The sequence below is a fragment of the Eucyclogobius newberryi genome, unplaced genomic scaffold (assembly GCF_026437365.1).
Source record: "Eucyclogobius newberryi isolate DKJ021-1_F unplaced genomic scaffold, fEucNew1.0.hap1 SCAF_14, whole genome shotgun sequence".
Taxonomy (NCBI): Eukaryota; Metazoa; Chordata; class Actinopteri; order Gobiiformes; family Gobiidae; genus Eucyclogobius; species Eucyclogobius newberryi.
Genome location: NW_027315768.1, coordinates 1,615,456 through 1,640,431, shown reverse-complemented (window position 1 = coordinate 1,640,431; position 24,976 = coordinate 1,615,456). Strand labels below are relative to the sequence as shown.

At 47.2% G+C, this 24,976-nt stretch overlaps 1 protein-coding gene across 1 annotated transcript in view; it reads right to left on the bottom strand.

Annotated features, from left to right (window-relative positions):
- rnf17 (ring finger protein 17) overlaps nt 1-24,976 on the bottom strand; it is a 128,925-nt gene that overhangs the window by 58,072 nt on the left and 45,877 nt on the right. The window contains exons 18-25 of the mRNA XM_072444159.1: nt 22,199-22,314; nt 19,932-20,049; nt 15,345-15,462; nt 14,798-15,016; nt 14,439-14,586; nt 11,521-11,633; nt 5,522-5,612; nt 896-1,023 (exon numbers count right to left, since the gene is read on the bottom strand). Of these exons, the coding sequence (XP_072300260.1) occupies nt 896-1,023; nt 5,522-5,612; nt 11,521-11,633; nt 14,439-14,586; nt 14,798-15,016; nt 15,345-15,462; nt 19,932-20,049; nt 22,199-22,314 (1,051 nt within the window). The remainder of the gene's footprint in view (nt 1-895; nt 1,024-5,521; nt 5,613-11,520; nt 11,634-14,438; nt 14,587-14,797; nt 15,017-15,344; nt 15,463-19,931; nt 20,050-22,198; nt 22,315-24,976) is intronic.

Genomic DNA, 24,976 nt, shown 5'->3' with positions numbered 1-24,976 from the left:
TGCTCCTTGTACCAATCCCCTCAAGAGAACTGGCTCCTCCCCAAACCGCGACGCTCCTCTGCCATCTTCAGTATTTATACAGTTTTCCACAGACCTTATCTCCCACATGCAAATAGACACTGGGTGTCTCAAAAGTATAAGGCACATGTGTATATAAATACCATCTTCAATCTGGTGACATGGCGTTACTGACAGCAGAAATGTGAGCATGGGGTGGGGCACCCCGATTCAACCAATTGTAATGCGACATAAGGGAGCTGAAAGCGGGGGGAAGAAACGGAGCTCACATCAATGAAGCTGAAAAGCGCATTAGACACAATATGGATGATCTGCAGCCACTGAGGGCCGAGATGGTGATGCTGCAGATATGAAAACATCCTGGATTTAGACTCCAGATCACTCGGAACAATCTCAGACTAGTGGGGGTTCGTGAGGTAGAGGAGGGAGTCACACTGAACGTTTCCTGGAGGTGGTGATCCCAGAGATCATTTGGGCTCGGGAGTTGTGGTCTTGGACGTGTCAAACTCAAGAAGCACTGGACGAATAAATATGTTTTGTAAATGAATGAAGAATATAGGACTGATTGACATCTGTACTCTCTATGCACCAGTATAGTCATTTTTCTATTCTACACAATCTATTCCAGAATAGAAGTCTAGAGAAGTCTGGTCCTTTTTTTTTCATTTAATCTTTATTTTTATTAGATTTTAAGGAAAAACAAGGCCCCAGAGTGGAGGAACCTATTATACACAATTTAGTGTTCGGGGAAACCGGAGTCCAAACCAGGACCTGCCGTTTGCCACTTTAAATTATTAACACTGTCCATTTGATTTCACTGCGGGTGCTGCGGGGTCCCGGGCCGTTTTACTGCACCTTTAACAGCTAAGCCACTCACTCAGACACAGGTCTTCTTTCTCGGAGCGCCAGGCCGTGGCTCACCAGAGAGTCTGCGATGCATACAAACTGGCCCATGGTGTTGGAGCAGGACAGAGTGACCGCCAGGGGGCGCTCCTCACTCACCTCCTGTAAAGACATTACAGATATACATAAGACATTGTCTGGACAACATACGTAACATTTTGGAGGAATTTTGGTCTGTTTTACTACGCTGTGCTGTCTATTCACTAGCAAGAACCACGCCACAAAAATGGAATATGAAAGAATATGAAAGAAGAGCGACGATGGATCGACGATGGATCGACGATGGAGCGACGATGGAGCGACGATGGAGCGACGATGGATCGACGATGGAGCGACGATGGAGCGACGATGGAGCGACGATGGAGCGACGATGGATCGACGATGGAGCGACGATGGAGCGACGATGGATCGACGATGGATCGACGATGGAGCGACGATGGAGCGACGATGGAGCGACGATGGAGAGACGATGGCGCGACGATGGAGCGACGATGGAGCGACGATGGATCGACGATGGAGCGACGATGGAGCGACGGATCGACGATGGAGCGACGATGGAGCGACGATGGAGCGACGATGGAGCGACGATGGAGCGACGATGGAGCGACGATGGAGCGACGATGGATCGACGATGGAGCGACGATGGAGCGACGATGGATCGACGATGGAGCGACGATGGAGCGACGATGGATCGACGATGGAGCGACGATGGAGCGACGATGGATCGACGATGGAGCGACGACGGATCGACGATGGAGCGACGACGGATCGACGATGGAACGACGATGGAGCGACGATGGAGCGACGATGGAGCGACGATGGAGCGACGATGGAGCGACGATGGAGCGACGATGGATCGAAGATGGAGCGACGGTGGAGCGATGGTGGAGCGATGGTGGAGCGACGATGGATTGATGACAGTTGGCTGGGTAGAGACTCAGGATGGGGGCTCTGTCTCGAGTAATTGAAACAGCAGATTCAGAACCCCTAAAGAGGATTAAAAATGAGCAAAGATGATCTGGATCTCAATATAAAGCCTGGCTGAAAATGATGTGAACTGAGTGGCACAAGAGAAGAGGAGCTGGATAGTCAAGGACTCTCTGAAGAGAAGCTGGATGGAATCTAAAAGCAGTCTGTCCATTACTGGAGACGAGGATTAATACTGGTGGATTGAAGAAGAGTTTTGAAAGAGTTTTAGGCAATGAATTTGGAAGATACGGAGAGCAGGCGAGTGCAAAAGACTTGGCGGTGCCGTAATACGGTCACAAGTCGACCGGTTGGTGTTAAAGACGATGCTTTTGTGGGTCGTCGATGGAAGTACATGGGTATGAATAAGAGTGAGAGTGAGTGACGGGGTTGAGCTTTGGACGAGCAATTGTTAGAACTGGATCATGTGGTGGAGTGGAGAGAAAGGTTGAGGAGAGCGGAATACTTGCATGGATGTAGGAGCTGACGAACTGCAGATAGTGATGAAGTCACTATGAGCGATGGAAGAGGGAAATTTATTGAGCCGAATGAGATTGAGAATGAGTGGAATGAAAGATAGATGAGAGGGTCGTCTGGTTTAAGATGGCTCCTGAAAGAAAGAAGAGGAATTGAGGCGATCGTCGAAGTTCAGATTTTGGGACAGTGAATCGTGAGTAGGATTTGGTGGATTATGGTGACTTGAGTATAAGCGATGCAGGTGACGGATTGATAGAGGGGAGTAGACCAGACTCTAGAGTATTATGAGGTGCGGCATAATAGAACATCTCTTACTGATCTTCTAAAGAGAAGCTGTCGAATGAGTGCCTTCTGACTGATCGAACCCCCAAAGAATGTCTGGAACGATAGTGGGGTATAATTCGAACAGACGTGGAGGACCCGTTAGAGGTGTGGATCGGAGCGAGCGTGGTTGCCGCGGTGGATCGGCGTAAGCCTGGCCGTGACGACTGAAGACACTTAAAGTTCAGACTGGGAACAGGTCAGAATCTGAAAGAAAACAGCTCATGATTCTTGTTCAAGTGAACGCTCTGGCTGACTGTCTCTCTGTCGAGAGCAGAGACAAAAAGAGATGCTGGGATTGGCCTGTATAAACAGGGCTGCTGGGTAATTAGAGGTGTGGTTAAAGAGTGGAGGCGTGGTTACTGGAGGAGTAGCAGGTTGAGGCGTGGTCCAGCTCCTGAACCTCAGTTAACAATTAACATCTCCTACTATCTGCCTTTCAACAAATTCGTCTTGTTTTTAGTTTTTTTTTCATAAAATGTGAGAACACTAAACAAAAACAAAAAGGGAGAACATGGTGAAGGTGAAAATGTCTATTAAGTCCAAATGTGATTTTTTTCATTTCCCGTATGTCAATTATAATATCAGTCCAGTCCTTGATCGTCAGTTCACTTTGACGATCTCTGAACACAATGAATCATATATAAAATGAACCGAACAAAGTTGTAATAATTTTGTAATCAATAGTTTGGACACTGAGAAGGCTTTTGATTGTTAGACTGCCTTATTCATTTAAAGCGCTAAACCAATTTTAAATAGACGACTTCATTATAAAATGTATTGGGGCTCTTTACAATGGTCCAGCATCAAGAATTAAAATCAATGGTCATCTGACAGATCCACTGATTCTGGAAAGAGGGATGAGACAGGGCTGTGCCTGGTCTCCCCCTATATCACTCCCTGGTGGCGCAAACGCAAACCATTCCTTTAAATTGATCCCTTAACTAGTACATATTAACCCCAACACGTTTTTATATTGCTTGAATGTGTGTACTATCAGTAAATAATGTCTATTTTCAATATGCCGTTAATGTTAAAGGAAGCTACTTGCAACTCTTCCAATGCCATTGGGTTGATCGTTTTGATTTTACTCTGATCAATTTACCAATTCTACAACTATCGAACACAACACACAAATTATAGGAACATGAAAAAAAATGATAAAATCAAACACAAAAAGGTTAGTGCAGGGACTCCCACAAGTCTTAGATCGTTTCTGCAGGACCTGGACTCATTCTTCATAGTCTTGTTCTCCCTCAGTTCCATTGTATCGGCTTCTACTCTGTCCAGCTGGGTACAGTTCTGACCTCGACTTCTCAACTCTCGATTACGCATGTCCCACTGCATGTGACGCAACATAATGGCCATCTCTTGTGAAGTCATGTCCACTGACCCTTCACTGGGGATGGGGTTTCGGCTGTGAGCCGGGGGCCGGTCTCTCTGGAGCCATGATGTTCATGTTAGCAATGTTAGCCTTGTTAGCTTGTGAGACTGTTTTCCACCGAAGCTGTGGTCCATTAGCTTTTGACCTTCCCTGTTTTTTCTGTGTTTACTCATTATGTGGGTGATAGAGAGGCTGACTGTTGGAGAAACTGTGGCACCAGGAGGAAAACCACTATCCCGTGTTCTTGGAGTGTCCTGCTGCTCACAAATATTGGACTGAGATCAATAAAATGTTAGGACTGTTTTTGAAATCATCATCTCATTCAATTTCAGAACTATGTATTTAGGCCTCAAAACTCAAGCCATGGACACAAATGGGTATCATGGGAGAATACTCCTGGTGGCAAGAAAAAAGGCCTTTAAGAAAATGGATGACAGGATCCACACCCACACACAAGGACTGCACTGACATTGTAACAAAAAATAATATTCAGACTTAATTTGGGAAGTCATATTCAGACTAAATTTACCGCACTGGATTATAAATCCAGCAATGGTCTATTTTGGATCATTTTTCATATATAAGACGCACAGGATTACAAGGCACATTAAGTGAAACAAAACAGACGGATAAGTCAGTCGTTCAACTCATTCAGCTCAACATTGTTCACACGTTAATGAGTATTCACAATAACTCCCAGCCCAGTTATGACACGTACAATACAACACAATACACTCACTTTTTCAGATCATTTCTCGTCCACAAATCTCTCAAATTCTCGGCGACGTCTCCCAGTCTTTGTGAATGTGTGTTCTTCTGTCATCCACTGCTCCCACGCAGCTCGCAGTTTCACTTTGAACGCCCTGTTGATGCCAATATCTTGCGGCTGGAGTTCATTAGTTAATCCACCGAGAATGATGGCAAGCATCAAATTAGTTTGCTTCACTTGGTATTTGACAGCATCGGGGAGATGGGCGTGCATAGTGTCTCTTGATAGGAGCCATTTGGGGTACTCATTTTGGGGTCCTTATCACTCCATGATGCTGCTGACTATGGCAGCCGTAATGTTGTAGTTTACATTTTGACCACACAAAACCACTTCGAGGTCAGTAAGCACAACCAGAATGAATCCATAAATATGACTCACTGGATTATAAGGCGCCCTGTCGTTTTTGGAGTAAATTAAAGCCTTTTAAGTGCGGAAAAAATGGTACTAGACTTGGGACAAGGTGGGACCTTTTTTGTTAAAGTTTGGTTCGTCATGCTTTTTTTCTTGGTTGATGATTGTTCTGTGCTGCTCGTGTTCTTATGTGTGTTATTTGCTCTCTGGTTGTTTTCTGTGTTCTTTATATTCTCAAATCAAAATAAATATATTTTTTTAAAAGCGCTTTATAAAGTGTGCATGTTTGATTGTATGTGTGCTCAGTATGTGGGATGTTGAGTAGAACACACCTTTGCAGCGAGTATGGCAGAAGCTCCGCTCAGGTGGAGTGAGATGAAGTCACAGGCAGTAGCGGTCCATGTGGAGCGGCCTCCAGCCGGTCTGACCAACACATTTGGAGTGAAGACACATTAGTTTCACATTGGATTACAATATTAAGTATCATATTAGTGTGTCACAAGTAAAATCATTTGGATTAGGGCTAACTAACGATTGTTTTAATAGTTCACCAGTCAGCAAATATTTTTTATATTGACTAGTGATTCCTCTTCATCGTCAGCACCACCAACTCCTCCAAAAATAAATTGCTGTTCCGACATATTGGTAGAACTAAACGAGCGCTTATCCAACGTAGATGCCAGACTTTCCGTAAAGAACTCTAAAACCTGAAACCATTCTGAAATACAGTCAACAAGTCGATTCACTCACAAAAGAACAAATCATTATAAAGCTCCATGGACAACATCGTTTAAGACAGAAACTTTCCAACTCCACCCGACCCAGACACATCATCGTCAAATTTGAACATTTCAAACTAAAAGAACGGGTTCAGGGACAAGGCAGGCAGCTCAAAGGGACTCATTAAGGACTCAACGAGCAATTTCTATTAGAGATCATCCACATACGGAAGATGCTCTTTTCCATCTGCAAAACAATGATTAATCAAGGTAAAAAAGCAGTAATTACAGTAGATAAACTATATATTCTATATATACTACATGTCCCGGGGGAGGTTGGGGACATTGAGTCCGAGTGGACCATGTTCTCCGCCTCCATTGTTGATGCGGCTGCTCGGAGCTGTGGTCGCAAGGTCTCCGGTGCCTGTCGTGGCGGCAACACCCGAACCCGGTGGTGGACACCGGAAGTAAGGGATGTCGTCAGGCTGAAGAAGGAGGCCTATCAGGCCACTCTGGCTTGTAGGTCTCCGGAGGTCATCGACAGGTATCGGCAGGCCAAGCGGGCGCAGCTCGTGCTGTCGCAGAGGCAAAAACCCGGGCCTGGGAGGAGTTCGGGGAGGCCATGGAGGACTATCGGTCGGCCCCAAAGAAATTCTGGCAAACCGTCCGGCGCCTCAGGAGGGGGAAGCAGTGTCTCACCAACACCGTTTATTGTGCAGGTGGAGACCTGCTGACCTCAGCTGGGGATGTCGTCGGACGGTGGAAGAAATACTTTGAGGACCTCCTTGATCCCACGTCTTCCGAAGAGGAAGTAGAGATCGGGGACTCAGAGGCTGACTCGTCCATCACCCAAGCTGAAGTCACTGAGGTTGTTAAACTCTTCAGTGGCTCCAGGGGTGGATGAGATCCTGAGGACCTAAAGTCTCTGGATGTTGTAGGACTGTCTTAGCTGACACGTCTCTGCAACAGGGCGTGGCGGTCGGGGACAGTGTCTCTGGGCTGGCAGACCGGGGTGGTGGTCCCTCTGTTCAAGAAGGGGGACCAGAGGGTGTGTTCCAACTACAGAGGGATCACACTCCTCAGCCTCCCATAAGGTCTATTCCAGGTCCTGGAGGAGAATCTGACCAATAGTGGAACCTGGGATTCAGGAGGAGCAGGTTTAGGTCCTGGTGGTGCAACACATGTACACCCGCGCGCACATATACACCCGAGGAAAACCAAATTAAGTTTTCCACTCATTCTCTGGGATGCAGCAGAGGCACTTTTGAGGGGCAGGGTTATTGCCGTCGCCTCGGCCCAAAAAAAACAATTTACAGAACATATTAAAGCGGTTGGAAGCTAAACTTTTTAATCCTTCTACAAAAAACTTTTCACCAAAATATCAGCACACAAGGAGAAAACAATCTTTTTTGGAGACTCTTGTATCTGGTCCAAAAGGAGGATATCTGTGTTTTCTGTTCTGTAGTATTCTGACATTGGGGACTCTTGATTTACACCAGGACATGCTATAGAGATCTTCCAACTTCTGGAAGAGAGGGCCTCACATGGCGTCACCATGGATACCATCTGGGTGAGGGCATGGAGGTCAAAGGGCAGTCTAAGGGCTGTTTGTTTGTGTGGGATGACTATAAGATCTGCTGTTAAGCTTTGTTCACGGTTCTTCGATTCGACCGAGCTGAAGTTCCCAGGCAATGACGATTGTCTGTTTGTATTGATGCTGCCTCCTGTGAATAAATATCCTTAGAAAACACAGAGCAAGTGTCAGCGAGTCTTCTTCCTCTTCTACTGAACCACCTCGGTGAAACCTTTGGACACTACACTCTCAATTTACCAGCACCCAAAAATGAGATGCTGAAATAACTACTGAAATTCAAAGTGCAATCAAAAGATTAAAGAACAATAAATCTCCGGGGAGTGGCGGGTTCACCTCAGAGTGTTATAAAGCTCTAGAGACACACCTCAGAGTGTATAAAGCTCTAAAGACACACCTCAGAGTGTTATAAAGCTCTAGAGACACACCTCAGAGTGTATAAAGCTCTAAAGACACACCTCAGAGTGTTATAAAGCTCTAGAGACACACCTCAGAGTGTATAAAGCTCTAAAGACACACCTCAGAGTGTTATAAAGCTCTAGAGACACACCTCAGAGTGTATAAAGCTCTAAAGACACACCTCAGAGTGTATAAAGCTCTAAAGACACACCTCAGAGTGTTATAAAGCTCTAGAGACACACCTCAGAGTGTATAAAGCTCTAAAGACACACCTCAGAGTGTATAAAGCTCTAAAGACACACCTCAGAGTGTATAAAGCTCTAAAGACACACCTCAGAGCGTATAAAGCTCTAAAGACACACCTCAGAGCGGTATAAAGCTCTAGAGACACACCTCAGAGTGTATAAAGCTCTAAAGACACACCTCAGAGCGGTATAAAGCTCTAAAGACACACCTCAGAGTGTTATAAAGCTCTAAAGACACACCTCAGAGTGTATAAAGCTCTAAAGACACACCTCAGAGTGTATAAAGCTCTAAAGACACACCTCAGAGCGGTATAAAGCTCTAGAGACACACCTCAGAGCGTATAAAGCTCTAAAGACACACCTCAGAGCGTATAAAGCTCTAAAGACACACCTCAGAGCGGTATAAAGCTCTAGAGACACACCTCAGAGTGTATAAAGCTCTAGAGACACACCTCCGAGTGTATAAAGCTCTAAAGACACACCTCAGAGTGTATAAAGCTCTAAAGACACACCTCCGAGTGTATAAAGCTCTAAAGACACACCTCAGAGTGTTATAAAGCTCTAAAGACACACCTCAGAGTGTATAAAGCTCTAAAGACACACCTCAGAGTGTTATAAAGCTCTAAAGACACACCTCAGAGTGGTATAAAGCTCTAAAGACACACCTCAGAGTGTATAAAGCTCTAAAGACATACCTCAGAGTTTATGAAGCTCTAAAGACACACCTCAGAGTTTATGAAGCTCTAAAGACACACCTCAGAGTTTATGAAGCTCTAAAGACACACCTCAGAGTGTATAAAGCTCTAAAGACACACCTCAGAGTGTATAAAGCTCTAAAGACACACCTCAGAGTGGTATAAAGCTCTAAAGACACACCTCAGAGTGTTATAAAGCTCTAAAGACACACCTCAGAGTGTGTAAAGCTCTAAAGACACACCTCAGAGTGTATAAAGCTCTAAAGACACACCTCAGAGTGGTATAAAGCTCTAAAGACACACCTCAGAGTGTATAAAGCTCTAAAGACACACCTCAGAGTGTTATAAAGCTCTAAAGACACACCTCAGAGTGTATAAAGCTCTAAAGACACACCCCAGAGTGTATAAAGCTCTAAAGACACACCTCAGAGTTTATGAAGCTCTAAAGACACACCTCAGAGTGTATAAAGCTCTAAAGACACACCCCAGAGTGTATAAAGCTCTAAAGACACACCTCAGAGTTTATGAAGCTCTAAAGACACACCTCAGAGTGTGTAAAGCTCTAAAGACACACCTCAGAGTGTATAAAGCTCTAAAGACACACCTCAGTGTATAAAGCTCTAAAGACACACCTCAGAGTGTATAAAGCTCTAAAGACACACCTCAGAGTGTGTAAAGCTCTAAAGACACACCTCAGAGTGTATAAAGCTCTAAAGACACACCTCAGAGTGTATAAAGCTCTAAAGACACACCTCAGAGTGTATAAAGCTCTAAAGACACACCTCAGAGTTTATGAAGCTCTAAAGACACACTTCCTTTCCTTTTGGACACTTTTAGCTGGTCACTTAATAAAACTCCTCCCCTCCTAGTGTGAAAGAGGACATCATGTCCCTGAGACCAAAAGAAGGGAAGGAGCGACTGGACTGTGCCTCATAGAGACTATTTCTATTCTGAATGTGACTATCGTTTATTCCAAAATAATGGAACAAATCCTCCCAAACTGAATCCACAAAGATCAGACAGGATTCATGACAAACGACAAACACAAGACGACATAAGACCATCTTTACACACAATGAGACACACACAAACACACAACTAAACAAAGATGTAATAATGAGTTTGGACGCTGAGAAGACTTGATTCTGTAGCTGGACTAACAAGTGCTAACCAAATATAAAATGGATGATTTGAAAAAATTGGGGCTCTTTACGATGGCCCAACATCAAGAATTAAAGTTAATGGTCATGTGACCGATCCACTGACTCTGGAAGGAGGGGTGCGTCAGGGCTGTGCCTGGTCTCTCCTCCTGTTTGCTTTGTATTTAGAACCATTGGCCCAATTTATTAGACAATTAAAAACAATTCACAGTGTTACAATTAATGAGACGGAACATTAAACTGCCTGATGCAGATGATGTTATTGTATTTGACCAAACCAGACATTTCCATCCTCTATGTGATGAATTTTGAAGTTTTTTCTCTTACTGGCGCCCCCCTAAAAAGACCTCCCCATTTAAATGGCAAGTGGAATCTCTAAGATATTTAGGTGAAGTACTCCAGAACTATCAACTATTCTGGAGACAAATTATACCCCTCATTTTATTACTATAAAAAAGATCTTGAAAAATGGAACCATATCCCATACAGAGGGTTGAAAAGATAAAAATGAATCAGTCTGAGAAATAGATTTTCAAAGTTAGGGGCCCCCCAGCAATTTCAGGGGCCCACAAGCGCGCAGCATCGCGGCGTCATAAGAACAAGATAAATGTGTTTTAAACCTGGGTATTATCATGTAAAACAATTGAAAGTACTTTAATCTTGTATTTGATATGAAGAGCACAAATACTGCATCATATAAACCAGAGATCATGATCTTTAAAACTGTTTAATTTAATATAATCATGTTTCTTATAAAATAAATACTGTTTACAGCATTTGACACAAGGAGATCTTGTGGAATATATAAAATCACAGCCTGACACATGAACGCAACACGAACGCAGCGCGCAGCTCGCACCGTTCGGCCAATGAGAAGCGAGAAGACGTGCGAAGTGGGCATGTCTGTCAACACGAAACTTAAGCGATGAAAATGCCCCGAATATGGCCAAATTACTAGTTAAATCTCATTTTTTTTCGAGGAGGGGCACGGCGGGCCCCCTCCTATTTCAAACCACAGGCCCGCCGGAGATTCAACTGCTTGCGGGCCCCGGGCCCCTGTCTATTTCGCAGCCTGTGAATGTTTTGCCCAAACTGCAGCAAACTGTCAAGTCCCGGATCTGAACCCACAACGCCGCCGCCCGCTCCACATGGCAATGCCATCCACTCGACCACGAGTGACACACGGGTACTATTTTCAAAATGTGATTATTTTATTGCTCAACCAGTCCGGTTATTTGTAACAGCTCTAATTGTCACTGTAGTTAAGAATGGTGAGTAAAGAGTTAACTTTATAGTAATGGATCCTGGAAGACATGTATACGATTGTGTTTACATTTATGTGGGTTGTTTTTCACAAAGATATTTAATTAATCTAATCATTTAATCTTGATCATCAAAATGCATTCTAGGTGCTCAGACTCCTAGGTTGTTTTTTTTTATATACTTGGCATGTTTGGCGGGCCAGATTATAAAGACAAGCGGGCCGTATGTGGGCCGCGGGCCGTAGTTTGCCATGGTTCACCTGATGTTGCAGAGAGTACACTCCAGGGCCAGAGATCCAACCAGTTCAGGCGGCAGGGGCAGGAGGCCGCTCATGTGCAGCTTTACTTTGTTGCCATGGTCACAGCGGATGACCTATTGGTGGAGAAAAAGGCAAAAGTAAGGCCCTCGAAAACACTGTTCAAAGCTGCTCCACAACAAATGCCTAAATCATGTGCAACTGGATCCAGACAGAGCTTTAAGAGCCTATACATTACCAGCTCATCTGCCATTGTGTTCACGTCATGAACCATAAGAAACAACTACACAAAGCTGTAATAATGAGTTTGGACGCTGAGAAAGCTTTTGATTCTGTAGCTGGACTTACTTATTTAAAGTGCTGAACAAATTTCAAATAGACAATTTAATTATAACAAAATATTGACCCTCTTCACGATGGTCTAACATCAAGAATTAAAATCATTGGTCATCTCATCTTTTCATGAGTTTTGGAGGGATGTCCAGTTCTTGGTAATGTCACTGAGCCATATTTCCTCCACTTGATGACCGTCTTCACTGTGTTCCATGGTTTATCTAAAGCCTTGGACATTCTTTTGAAGCGGTTTCCTGACTGAAACCTTTCAACAATGAGCTCCCTCTGATGCTTTGGGCCGTGGCTTTGGCCGTAAGATGCGACAGAGAAAATGTCAGGAAAAGCCTACTAGAACAGCTGAACTTTGTGAGGTTAATCAGAGACAGTTTAAATGATGCTGATGTGTATTGACTCTTCTTTAACGAGTTTGAATGTGATTGGTTGATTCTGAACACAACCACATCTCCAGTTATAAGAGAAGTAGCGGCTTGAAGTCTGAAAGTACAGCAGTTTAAGGGTGTGCACACTTAAGCAACTTCATTACAGTATTTGAGTTTTTTATTTTTACTCCCCCCTCAAAGGATTACTTCTTTTTACCAACTGAATCATACAGGTTATAGGTCACATTAAAGGTGGAAAAGGTTCTGAAATATTTGTTTTTACTTATGTTATTTTAACAGATGTGTAGACGTTTTATACCCGCTGTGTAATTGGCCCTCAAAACGCCTGCCATAGACAAAATAAACAGTATATAATAGACAAAATAAACAGTATACTCTTGAGTATACTCTTGAGTATACTCTTGAGTATACTCAAGAGTATACTCTTGGCAGTGGTGAAAAAGGCACAAATTGCACTGACAATCATGGACTGGACCGACATATTGGAAATTTGCTAAAAGGAAAAAATGAGTTCGGACTTGATATGAAAAGGGTCAAATTTGAAAATCTTGGGACTAAATGGAAAGTTTGGATTGGTTTGTGCCTTGATTTTCTTTTTCAGTGGATGTCAGCTGGTTTTGATTTTTGCTTACTGTTCTTTATTTTTTCTCTTTATTCATCATATATATTTTTTTTTTTGGTGACTTGAAAAAATAAAAAACACTAGTTGGACTGGATCGAGGCCGGTTCGCGTTCACACCACAAGCAAACCCCTGCACTGGAGTTCACTTGGACCCGTACCAAGACCCACGTTTGGGGGAGGTCTTGGTAAAGTGAACTCCAGTGCGGTTCTCTAGTCCGGACCAAATCAACTGATCTGCTTTCATACCAGCCCAAACAAACCCTACTTGCTGATAGAGGTGTAGCGAATCCTTAAATGCCACGATACACATGGTCCTCCTGTCTCCATGTGAAACACATGTGAACAGCACCGCAGCCATGTCCCGATGGCCTGCTGAGCGTGAAGTATCTCTGCAGCATCTCCTTGCAGCGTCTCCGCACACACATGCCAGCATTATCATCACTCAAACATGCTCGACACCGTTTTGATGTTGCGTTGAGTCAGAAACAGTTCTGTGCATCAAACTTGGTCTGTGTTTGTGAGAGCAGCACTGAGCAGGAAAGGAGGCAGAGACACAGACGTGTGCACAGAGGGAGAACTGCACTGAGCGCGTGCACGGACAAAGCAGCTGGTCAACAGCGTTTTCAACCAGTAAATCTGGCCAAACATTTCACCAAACTGCAGTAAAGATGCAGAAAGACAGCTCACATGTGCAGCACAGGCTACAAATGGTCTGTGCCGTGGGCCGCACGGTTATCTTGATACCTGGCAGTATCTTTTGGACATGGCGGTGACCAGCCGGAGCGTGGCGGGCCGCCATGCCAAAACCCCTCAGCGAGAACACTGAACAGTTACTCTGTTCTGTTAAAAGAGGGGGGCAGCATGTCGGATTGAAGACAAACTTTCGGGAAATCAAACATTATAAAATCAAATAACGCAGAGTCAGTAAGTACGACTTTAGCGCTTGCACACAGCACCACAACTTCTAGCTCAGATCCAGCACCATGTGGATTACAGTTAAAATTGGGCCATTTAATCCAGGCTGAACCAGCCTAAACTTGCACACAACCTGCACAGCCGCACATTCAAAGAACACGTTACCTTAAAGTGACGTTTATGTTTGGTGTAGAGTTTTAATGGCAGCACCCCTGGCAATCCTTCTCTCTCCCCTTTACACTCCTGTTTCAGACCATTTGTATCTTCTTCTGGGTCAAAGCTCCTGCAGGCGCCATGCCAGGCACTTTTATTTACATGTCTTTGGTGCTAAATGCTTTGTCAGGATAACATTGTGGTGTTGACTGAGCAGAGTGCGCGCACCTGTAGCAGTGGGGGGACCATAGGGGAGGGGACAATGTGCAGACAGAGTGGCCCTGGACCCTGGACATGTAAGATCCATTGTGGATATAATGACCAGCCAGACCAGAACTAGTGTAGTCTTTAAACAACACAAAATGGACTAATGGAAAATTTCCCCAATTTCTTGTAACAGCAGAAATCCATTGTAGCAACGGAGAACTTGAAGCAGTGTACTACACACATGAGCACAGCCCCCATGGTGCAGTGTGTGGAGTGTAGCTGGTGTTTACCTCTGCAATGTCATCGGACAAGACATCAGCACAGAGTTGAGCCCTTTCCCAAACCCCGTTTATGTGAGCGGCACAGTACATGTCCTCCTGCCACAGCACCAGCTCAGGCTCTCTGTGGGCACACGCCTGCTTCAGCAGCTCATACACCCTGAAAGCACAGAGCACCTCATACACAAGCTCACAGTAGTGGAGCTACTGTGAGCTCACAGTAGTGGAGCTCACAGTAGCGGAGCTCACAGTAGCGGAGCTCACAGTAGCGAAGCTCACAGTAGCTCCACTACTGTGAGCTTACAGTAGCTCCACTACTGTGAGCTCACAGTAGCGGAGCTCACAGTAGTGGCGTTGCCAGGCAGACTGACCGTTGAAGCCAGGGGTCGTACTTGATGAGCTGCACGTAGAAGCTGCTGGGGGAGTTGACGTGGCTGACCCGCACTTTGACCTCTTTGAGCAGAGCGGGCAGTTGGAGTTTAGGTTGAAACTCGGAGGGGCCGTCATTGTTGTCACCTGCTGCATTGGCCTCGTCTGACTCCAGAGGGGGGTCCCACATGGTACAGTCCTCACAGTCTAACAAGGATGACCTGGTAGGGCAACAGTGCAGATGCTAAGCACACATTGGGGTGACGGAGGTCATTGCCAATATGCTGAAAGAGGTGCTGGGTCATGGCAAGTGCCTAGAGAATCTCTTTGTTCTCCAGACGTAAAGCCAAGTGTGTGCGGTTAGTTTACCCCAAAACAGAGGGTTAGGGTTAGCAGTGAGAGGGTGAAAGTGTGAATACTGCCCAAGGCCGTGAAAAGCAGAGCTTCATTCTCATCTTGGACTGAACTGGCTGGTGGCTGTCAGGCTTCACTTCAATAAATGAACAGAAACTTCCAAACTGCATTTGCAGGTAAAGGAAACGCCCTCACCCGTCTCGTGAACAGGCAAGCTCCTCCTCCACCAGCTTCTGCCCAATATTGTCCAGAGGTCCATTCAGGCTACTCTCAAACAGCTTCACAGGGACAGGTCCATGTCGAGGTCCTTTGGCTGCAGGGACAGAGAAGATCGAGGACTGAGAAGTGGACAACATGATTACTACAGTGCATTTGGAAGTATTCACAGCGCTTCACTTTGTCCATATTATGTTATATTACAGCCTTATTCCAAAATGGATTAAATTCAGGATTTGCCTAAAAATCCTGAGAAAAACACAAACAAGAAGGTAGTTTGAATTGTCTGCAAATGAACAAATATATATATTAGGCTGAGCAAAATAATATGTCTGTTTGCGGTAACCCGCCCGACCCGGTATAAACTAGCCGACTGAATTTTTATCAGCATTTTGTCAAAATGACGGCAATTTTTTTTCTTCTAATTTTTTGCCGTCTCACCGCCGTGTAGAATAATTTTATCGCACTTGTTTACATCTCAAGGACAAATAACACATTGCACGACACATTTACGTAAACATTTTGGTCCTCCACATGTTTCTGTATTGAACAGACCAGGCAGGAATGAACCTGTATTTTCCTTTTACTTTGTTGATTTGCCTCCGTCTGTCCACTGTTCTCACCGCCCACGTCGTTCTGCATCATGGTGTGGATTTCATATTGAATTTGACATGCGCACTTTCACGCTTTGCATTCTGGGACAGAAACACGCCCAGCAGCGTAATCACAACAAACATGGCGGCGCCCGTGTCCCCCACATGTCCCCCCCACTCGCCTTCACTACCAAAATAAAGGATAACGGCTACAAAAGGTCCATTGAAATATCTTAAAATCAGGAGATTTAGTCTCTTGATCGGGTTGAAGCCTCTGACCCCTGGACTGTTGAAGCCTCTGACCCCTGGACTGTTGAAGCCTGACCCCTGGACTGTTGAAGCCTCTGACCCCTGGACTGTTGAAGCCTGACCCCTGGACTGTTGAAGCCTCTGACCCCTGGACTGTTGAAGCCTGACCCCTGGACTGTTGAAGCCTGACCCCTGGACTGTTGAAGCCTGACCCCTGGACTGTTGAAGCCTCTGACCCCTGGACTGTTGAAGCCTCTGACCCCTGGACTGTTGAAGCCCGACCCCTGGACTGTTGAAGCCTCTGACCCCTGGACTGTTGAAGCCTGACCCCTGGACTGTTGAAGCCTGACCCCTGGACTGTTGAAGCCTGACCCCTGGACTGTTGAAGCCTGACCCCTGGACTGTTGAAGCCTCTGACCCCTGGACTGTTGAAGCCTCTGACCCCTGGACTGTTGAAGCCTCTGACCCCTGGACTGTTGAAGCCTGACCCCTGGACTGTTGAAGCCTCTGACCCCTGGACTGTTGAAGCCTCTGACCCCTGGACTGTTGAAGCCTCTGACCCCTGGACTGTTGAAGCCTCTGACCCCTGGACTGTTGAAGCCTCTGACCCCTGGACTGTTGAAGCCTCTGACCCCTGGACTGTTGAAGCCTCTGACCCCTGGACTGTTGAAGCCTCTGACCCCTGGACTGTTGAAGCCTCTGACCCCTGGACTGTTGAAGCCTCTGACCCCTGGACTGTTGAAGCCTGACCCCTGGACTGTTGAAGCCTGACCCCTGGACTGTTGAAGCCTCTGACCCCTGGACTGTTGAAGCCTGACCCCTGGACTGTTGAAGCCTGACCCCTGGACTGTTGAAGCCTGACCCCTGGACTGTTGAAGCCTCTGACCCCTGGACTGTTGAAGCCTCTGACCCCTGGACTGTTGAAGCCTGACCCTTGGCAGTCACTCAAAAAAATCAAAATTATTTTGATCTTTTTTTACCTTCAATGTAAAAAAAAATAAGAATTTACCGACCGACCCACTTGAAAAATGTTGGGTTGAAATGTTGAACCACAGGATCACATGTTTGAACCACAGGATCACATGTTTGAACCACAGGATCACATGTTTGAACCACAGGATCACATGTTTGAACCACAGGATCACATGTTTGGACCACAGGATCACATGTTTGAACCACAGGATCACATGTTTGAACCACAGGATCACATGTTTGAACCACAGGATCACATGTTTGAACCACAGGATCACATGTTTGAACCACAGGATCACATGTTTGAACCACAGGATCACATGTTTGGACCACAGGATCACATGTTTGAATCACAGGATCACATGTTTGAACCACAGGATCACATGTTTGGACCACAGGATCACACGTTTGGACCACAGGATCACATGTTTGAATCACATGTTTGAATCACAGGATCACACGTTTGAACCACAGGATCACACGTTTGGACCACAGGATCACATGTTTGGACCACAGGATCACATGTTTGGACCACAGGATCACATGTTTGAATCACAGGATCACATGTTTGAATCACAGGATCACATGTTTGAACCACAGGATCACATGTTTGAACCACATGATCACATGTTTGGACCACAGGATCACATGTTTGAATCACAGGATCACATGTTTGAACCACAGGATCACATGTTTGAATCACAGGATCACATGTTTGAACCACAGGATCACATGTTTGGACCACAGGATCACATGTTTGAATCACAGGATCACATGTTTGGACCACAGGATCACATGTTTGAATCACAGGATCACATGTTTGAACCACAGGATCACATGTTTGAACCACAGGATCACATGTTTGAACCACAGGATCACATGTTTGAACCACAGGATCACATGTTTGAACCACAGGATCACATGTTTGAACCACAGGATCACATGTTTGAACCACAGGATCACATGTTTGAACCACAGGATCACATGTTTGAACCACAGGATCACATGTTTGGAGGGAATTCTGTTGGAAAAGTGTGTCTGGTTTCTTTCTAAGCCTATGTCAAAGTGCCCATTAGTCACAGGGAAATTCCAATTGCTGGAGAAAGTGTGGCAGCAGGAGGCAGACCATTGTCATGTGTTTTGGGACTGTCCAGTTTTAGATTTACTGGAATAAGACCAGTAACGCTCTGCAGGTCATATTTGACACATCCCACTGGATTTCAGAACTCTGTATTTGGGCCTAAAAAAAAAAAAAATGACAAATTGCACCGACACTCAGGGACTGGACAGACATCACATTGGACATTCGCAAAATGGGAAAAAATTACATTCGGGCTCGATTTGAAAGGGGACAAATTTGAAGGACTGTAGATTGAATTGAGCGTTTGGTTTGATTTGTTTATGCCCCAATTTTCCTGTATTTATTCAGTTGGATGTCTAAGGATTTAGATTTGTGTCTCTTTGGACTGGTTCTGTTTTGTTGTGTTTCAAAAAGAAAGTATAAAAAAGAAAATGTGATTTTAAGGGCAAATGCCAGCACCAGGGCGTGGCAGTACAACACGACAGTCCACACCAGAGCTGGAAAACTGCTTCTATAAGAGGCTTTACATTTCTATCATATTAAACGGTACGTCTAAAAAAGGCGGTCATAATTCACACAGGTCCAAATGATAAATGCCAGGTTTTCTCAACAAGACGTTTTTACTTGTTTTAACATGTTTGTTTAACAAGTGGCAGGAAAGAGGAGAGCGTTCTGTGTCTGTCTTCATCAGGGGACAGAGGGACAAGGCAGAGCGGATACAGAGTAACATATTTATAGTCTCATAAATGATGGAACAAATTAGAACTTCTTTACGGACATCCAGACCGCGCGGGGTGAAAACCTGATGTAATCCCATTTCAAGAAATAGTAACAGTGTTTTCTTCTGTGGAAAAAATCACAACTAAAGCTCGTCCGGCGCATTTCTCTGTCCATAACAAAACACTGGTTTGATTTCCAAGATAGTGTTTGTACTTTCCACAGTTGTCATGACAACAGCATGTGCAGTGAACAGCATAAGCACACAATGAAGTATGTCATGCTCAGGACCATTACAAATGGACAATATTCAGGCGAGAGATGTATTTTGTATGTTTGGGCTTCTAATCTAATGATGCATCACACTCGCATGTGGAACATCCTCTTTTAAGAAGCAATGACATTTGGGTCCAGGGGCACACGCCCTCATTTACTTTCAAGCGCTTTACAAGACAGACAGACAGACAGACACACACCAGGGGCGAGTCAGGTTAAGTGCCTTGCAATTGCACCGGCAACCTGCGGGCCAGTGGATCTGACCACTCTACCTGAGCGGGCGTCGAACCGACCGACCGATCACAAGACGAGCACTCTACCACTGAGCTAACACTGAGCTACTGCCGTCCAAGTAAAATGGACATAATCATAATAATGTTTTTTTTAATGAAACATTCTGAGCTGTCGCCTAAATCATTCAAACAAACAAACAAACTCCTGACTTCACATGACTACATTAAAGCAGTAATATTGTAATGTATTGAAAAGCTGGGTTTTATTCACACAAAGCCCTGGTGAAGTGCACATCAAAACATGAAAAGAATTGAGAGCCCTGCACTTTATAGCGGCTCGTCGTGAACGTGGATTTGAGTGTTGGGACAGGGCATTAGACGTGTAGCGTGAGTCATCTGTATTTGTGAAACACACACAATATATATATATAAAAATATAAAATACCTGTAGCCAATATTGTCACCAGTTTCTGGTTGGCCAGGCTGATAAAGCGCGAAGAGCACGCTTCACTCCAGTTCTTTCCATCCAGAGGAACAACGTCAGACAGACAGCAGTGGAGCGCCTAGAGAACCAGAAAGCTCCATTAACAATGTAAATGATGAAGTGTGTTCACATTTTGCTTTAAAAAGGTCCATATCATGCAAAATGGACTGTTCAGAGCGTCTAAGCTTCTTACAGAGCTATAGGTGCCTCATATATGAGCCCAAAGTTGTTTTTGATTGATTCCTGCAGTTTTTAGCGAGAGAACAGTCTCTCCTCCTCGGATGAGCAGACAAACGGGGCCTACCTACGGGGACATGTCACACCTACGGGGGCGCGTCACACCTACGGGGACATGTCACACCTACGGGGGCGCGTCACACCTACGGGGACATGTCACACCTACGGGGGCGCGTCACACCTACGGGGACATGTCACACCTACGGGGGCGCGTCACACCTACGGGGACATGTCACACCTACGGGGGCGCGTCACACCTACGGGGACATGTCACACCTACGGGGGCGCGTCACACCTACGGGGACATGTCACACCTACGGGGGCGCGTCACACCTACGGGGACATGTCACACCTACGGGGGCGCGTCACACCTACGGGGACATGTCACACCTACGGGGGCGCGTCACACCTACGGGGACATGTCACACCTACGGGGACGAGTCACACCTACGGGGGCGCGTCACACCTACGGGGGCGCGTCACACGTACAGGGACAAGTCACACGTACAGGGACAAGTCACACGTACAGGGACGAGTCACACGTACAGGGACGCGTCACACGTACAGGGACGCGTCACACGTACAGGGACGAGTCACACGTACAGGGACGCGTCACACGTACAGGGACGAGTCACACGTACAGGGACAAGTCACACGTACAGGGACGAGTCACACGTACAGGGACGAGTCACACGTACAGGGACGAGTCACACGTACAGGGACGCGTCACACGTACAGGGACGAGTCACACGTACAGGGACGAGTCACACGTACAGGGACAAGTCACACGTACAGGGACAAGTCACACGTACAGGGACGAGTCACACGTACAGGGACGCGTCACACGTACAGGGACGAGTCACACGTACAGGGACGCGTCACACGTACAGGGACAAGTCACACGTACAGGGACAAGTCACACGTACAGGGACAAGTCACACGTACAGGGACAAGTCACACGTACAGGGACAAGTCACACGTACAGGGACAAGTCACACGTACAGGGACAAGTCACACGTACAGGGACGCGTCACACGTACAGGGACGAGTCACACGTACAGGGACGAGTCACACGTACAGGGACGAGTCACACGTACAGGGACGAGTCACACGTACAGGGACAAGTCACACGTACAGGGACGAGTCACACGTACAGGAACGCGTCACACGTACAGGGACGAGTCACACGTACAGGGACGAGTCACACGTACAGGGACGAGTCACACGTACAGGGACGAGTCACACGTACAGGTTTTGTTTGCCCATGAAACTTCACTAAAGGGCGCAGACAAAAAACTAAGTATTCCAGGGGTCAGCGGAGGCAGGTGGGGAGAGGACGTGGGGAGAGCCACCGCGGTGAGAGGACGCGAGGAGAGGACACGAGGAGAGGACGCGAGGAGAGGACGCGAGGAGAGGACGCGAGGAGAGGACGCGAGGAGAGGACGCGAGACTATGTCACAGGCTGTGCGGGGCACACACGCTCTCACTGAGACTACGTCACAGGGTGGGCGGGGCACACACGCTCTCACTGAGACTACGTCACAAGGTGGGCGGGGCACACACGCTCTCACTGAGACTACATCACGGGGTGGGCGGGGCACACACGCTCTCACTGAGACTACATCACGGGGTGGGCGGGGCATACACGCTCTCACTGAGACTACATCACGGGGTGGGCGGGGCACACACGCTCTGAGACTACGTCACGGGTGGGCGAGGGTGGGGGTGAATCTCTAACTAAGCTGTCTGCATTTCCGGGTTTGTGGGCGGGTCCAAGATATGGGTGATATTTCATAACTATTATGTTCTGGGTGTTGTACTTATGTTAGTTACGCAACACTTATGATCAAATAAACCCTTAGACTACGGAATGGGAAAAATAGCATAATATGGGATCTTTAACCATAAGGTGGAGTCCTACATTTGAAGGCAGCAGATGACAAAGGTACAGTAGTCTCTCTCAACATAAGGAGATTTGGTGGTGTATTTACCATGGCCGGGAGGGTGAAAAACTCATCCTTGATCTTCCTCAGGTCGGTCACTGGCAGGATCTTCTTCCTACCAAGGTCCACATACACCACCTCTACTCTTCTGCCTCCTGGTTGACCTGGACACAGAAACAAGTAGTGCTGGAATCACTGTATCTCACATACAATACGACACGCGATAAGATATCGCGATACTGCGATTATCGATATATCGTCTATAACTCGCGACATACATGTTTAAAAGAAATACTTATTTTTGTAAATTTATCTCAATTTATTTTTTGTTTAAACACAATGACAAACAACTTGTATCCTATTTCTTACAAAGGCTCCATGAGAGACTGTCATGCTGGCCCTTTAAGGGGCGGAGCCTAGATCACTGGTGAGCAGAGCAGTGTGCGAGGGAGAGGAGAGTTTGGTGCGTTGGAGTTTGCCATTTAAGTTTACAGTTTAAATGAGCAGTTGGTTTGCCTCCCCAGCAGTGTGTGTGTGACAGAAGAGGCACGTTTATTTGTAGAGCACATTTCATACACAAGGAAAAGAGGAAAAATGCATTCAAAACACAAAGAAATGACACATAGCATTCCAGACACTCTTTCCCATGTTTATTTGACGTGTCCATCCTGGAGACACCTGTCACCATGGCAATATCATTTTTAAAAACGATGATTTCAGTCTTGTTTGAGTTCAGCTGGAGAAAGTCGTTTTGCCTCCACACACTGACTCTGGCACCAGCGGGAGGCTGCCCTCTGGCACCAGCAGGAGGCTGCCCTCTGGCACCAGCAGGAGGCTGCCCTCTGGCACCAGCAGGAGGCTGCCCTCTGGCACCAGCGGGAGGCTGCCCTCTGGCACCAGCGGGAGGCTGCCCTCTGGCACCAGCGGGAGGCTGCCCTCTGGCACCAGCGGGAGGCTGCCCTCTGGCACCAGCGGGAGGCTGCCCTCTGGCACCAGCAGGAGGCTGCCCTCTGGCACCAGCAGGAGGCTGCCCTCTGGCACCAGCAGGAGGCTGCCCTCTGGCACCAGCGGGAGGCCCTCTGGCACCAGCAGGAGGCCCTCTGGAACCAGCAGGAGGCCCTCTGGAACCAGCAGGAGGCCCTCTGGCACCAGCAGGTGGCTGCCCTCTGGCACCAGCAGGAGGCCCTCTGGCACCAGCAGGAGGCCCTCTGGCACCAGCAGGAGGCCCTCTGGCACCAGCAGCTGGCTGCCCTCTGGCACCAGCGGGAGGCCCTCCGGTCTATGGGAGATACCAGGTGAAAGGCGAGGGGGGATGGGTGGTGGGGCTTTTGTTGGTGTAGTCGGCTTGTGCGGGGAAGAGATAAGTAATGACATAACCCTTGATCTTGCTATATTGGGCTTGAGTGGAGCCATCTTAAGTCCTGATTTGATCAGACTTTCAAGATGGCTGTGAAGGCCCCTGGGTGAAGGTGGAGATGAGAAGGAGAGTGAGGAATTTGTAGTGGGAGTAGATGTTGTAGGGGAATCCAGGGCTTGTCTGAAGGCAGGGGCGATGACAGGGGCGATGACAGGGATGTTGTTGGGCCTGTCACGGATGGGTCCGAGGCCTTTGAAGATTGTTGTGGTGCTGTTGCTGATGAGTCCTTTGGTGGAGGCTGAGGTTGTGGTGCTGTTGATGTTGAAACATTGGCTCTGGCTGATGGAGCAGGAATTCTTCTCTCATTCCTCTCTTCTCTAACTCTCTGCTCAGGACCCTGTCCAGGCCCAGTCCAATGCCTCAGAGCGTGGAGCAGGTTCTGTGTCAGCACCCTCACTCCTCCTCTGCACCCTCACCCCTCCTCTGCACCCTCACTCCACCTCTGCACCCTCACTCCACCTCTGCACCCTCACTCCACCTCTGCACCCTCACTCCACCTCTGCACCCTCACTCCACCTCTGCACCCTCACTCCACCTCTGCACCCTCACTCCTCCTCTGCACCCTCACTCCACCTCTGCACCCTCACTCCTCCTCTGCACCCTCACTCCTCCTCTGCACCCCCACTCCTCCTCTGCACCCTCCCTCCACATCTGCACCCTCACTCCACATCTGCACCCTCCCTCCACATCTGCACCCTCCCTACACCTCTACACCCTCACTCCTCCTCTGCACCCTCACTCCTCCTCTGCACCCTCACTCCTCCTCTGCACCCTCCCTCCACATCTGCACCCTCACTCCATATCTGCACCCTCCCTCCATATCTGCACCCTCCCTCCATATCTGCACCCTCCCTCCATATCTGCACCCTCACTCCATATCTGCACCCTCCCTCCATATCTGCACCCTCACTCCTCCTCTGCACCCTCACTCCTCCTCTGCACCCCCACTCCTCCTCTGCACCCCCACTCCACCTCTGCACCCTCCCTCCACATCTGCACCCTCACTCCATATCTGCACCCTCCCTCCATATCTGCACCCTCACTCCATATCTGCACCCTCCCTCCATATCTGCACCCTCACTCCACATCTGCACCCTCCCTACACCTCTACACCCTCACTCCTCCTCTGCACCCTCACTCCTCCTCTGCACCCCCACTCCTCCTCTGCACCCCCACTCCACCTCTGCACCCTCCCTCCACATCTGCACCCTCACTCCATATCTGCACCCTCCCTCCATATCTGCACCCTCACTCCACATCTGCACCCTCACTCCATATCTGCACCCTCCCTCCATATCTGCACCCTCACTCCACATCTGCACCCTCACTCCATATCTGCACCCTCCCTCCATATCTGCACCCTCACTCCATATCTGCACCCTCCCTCCACCTCTACACCCTCACTCCTC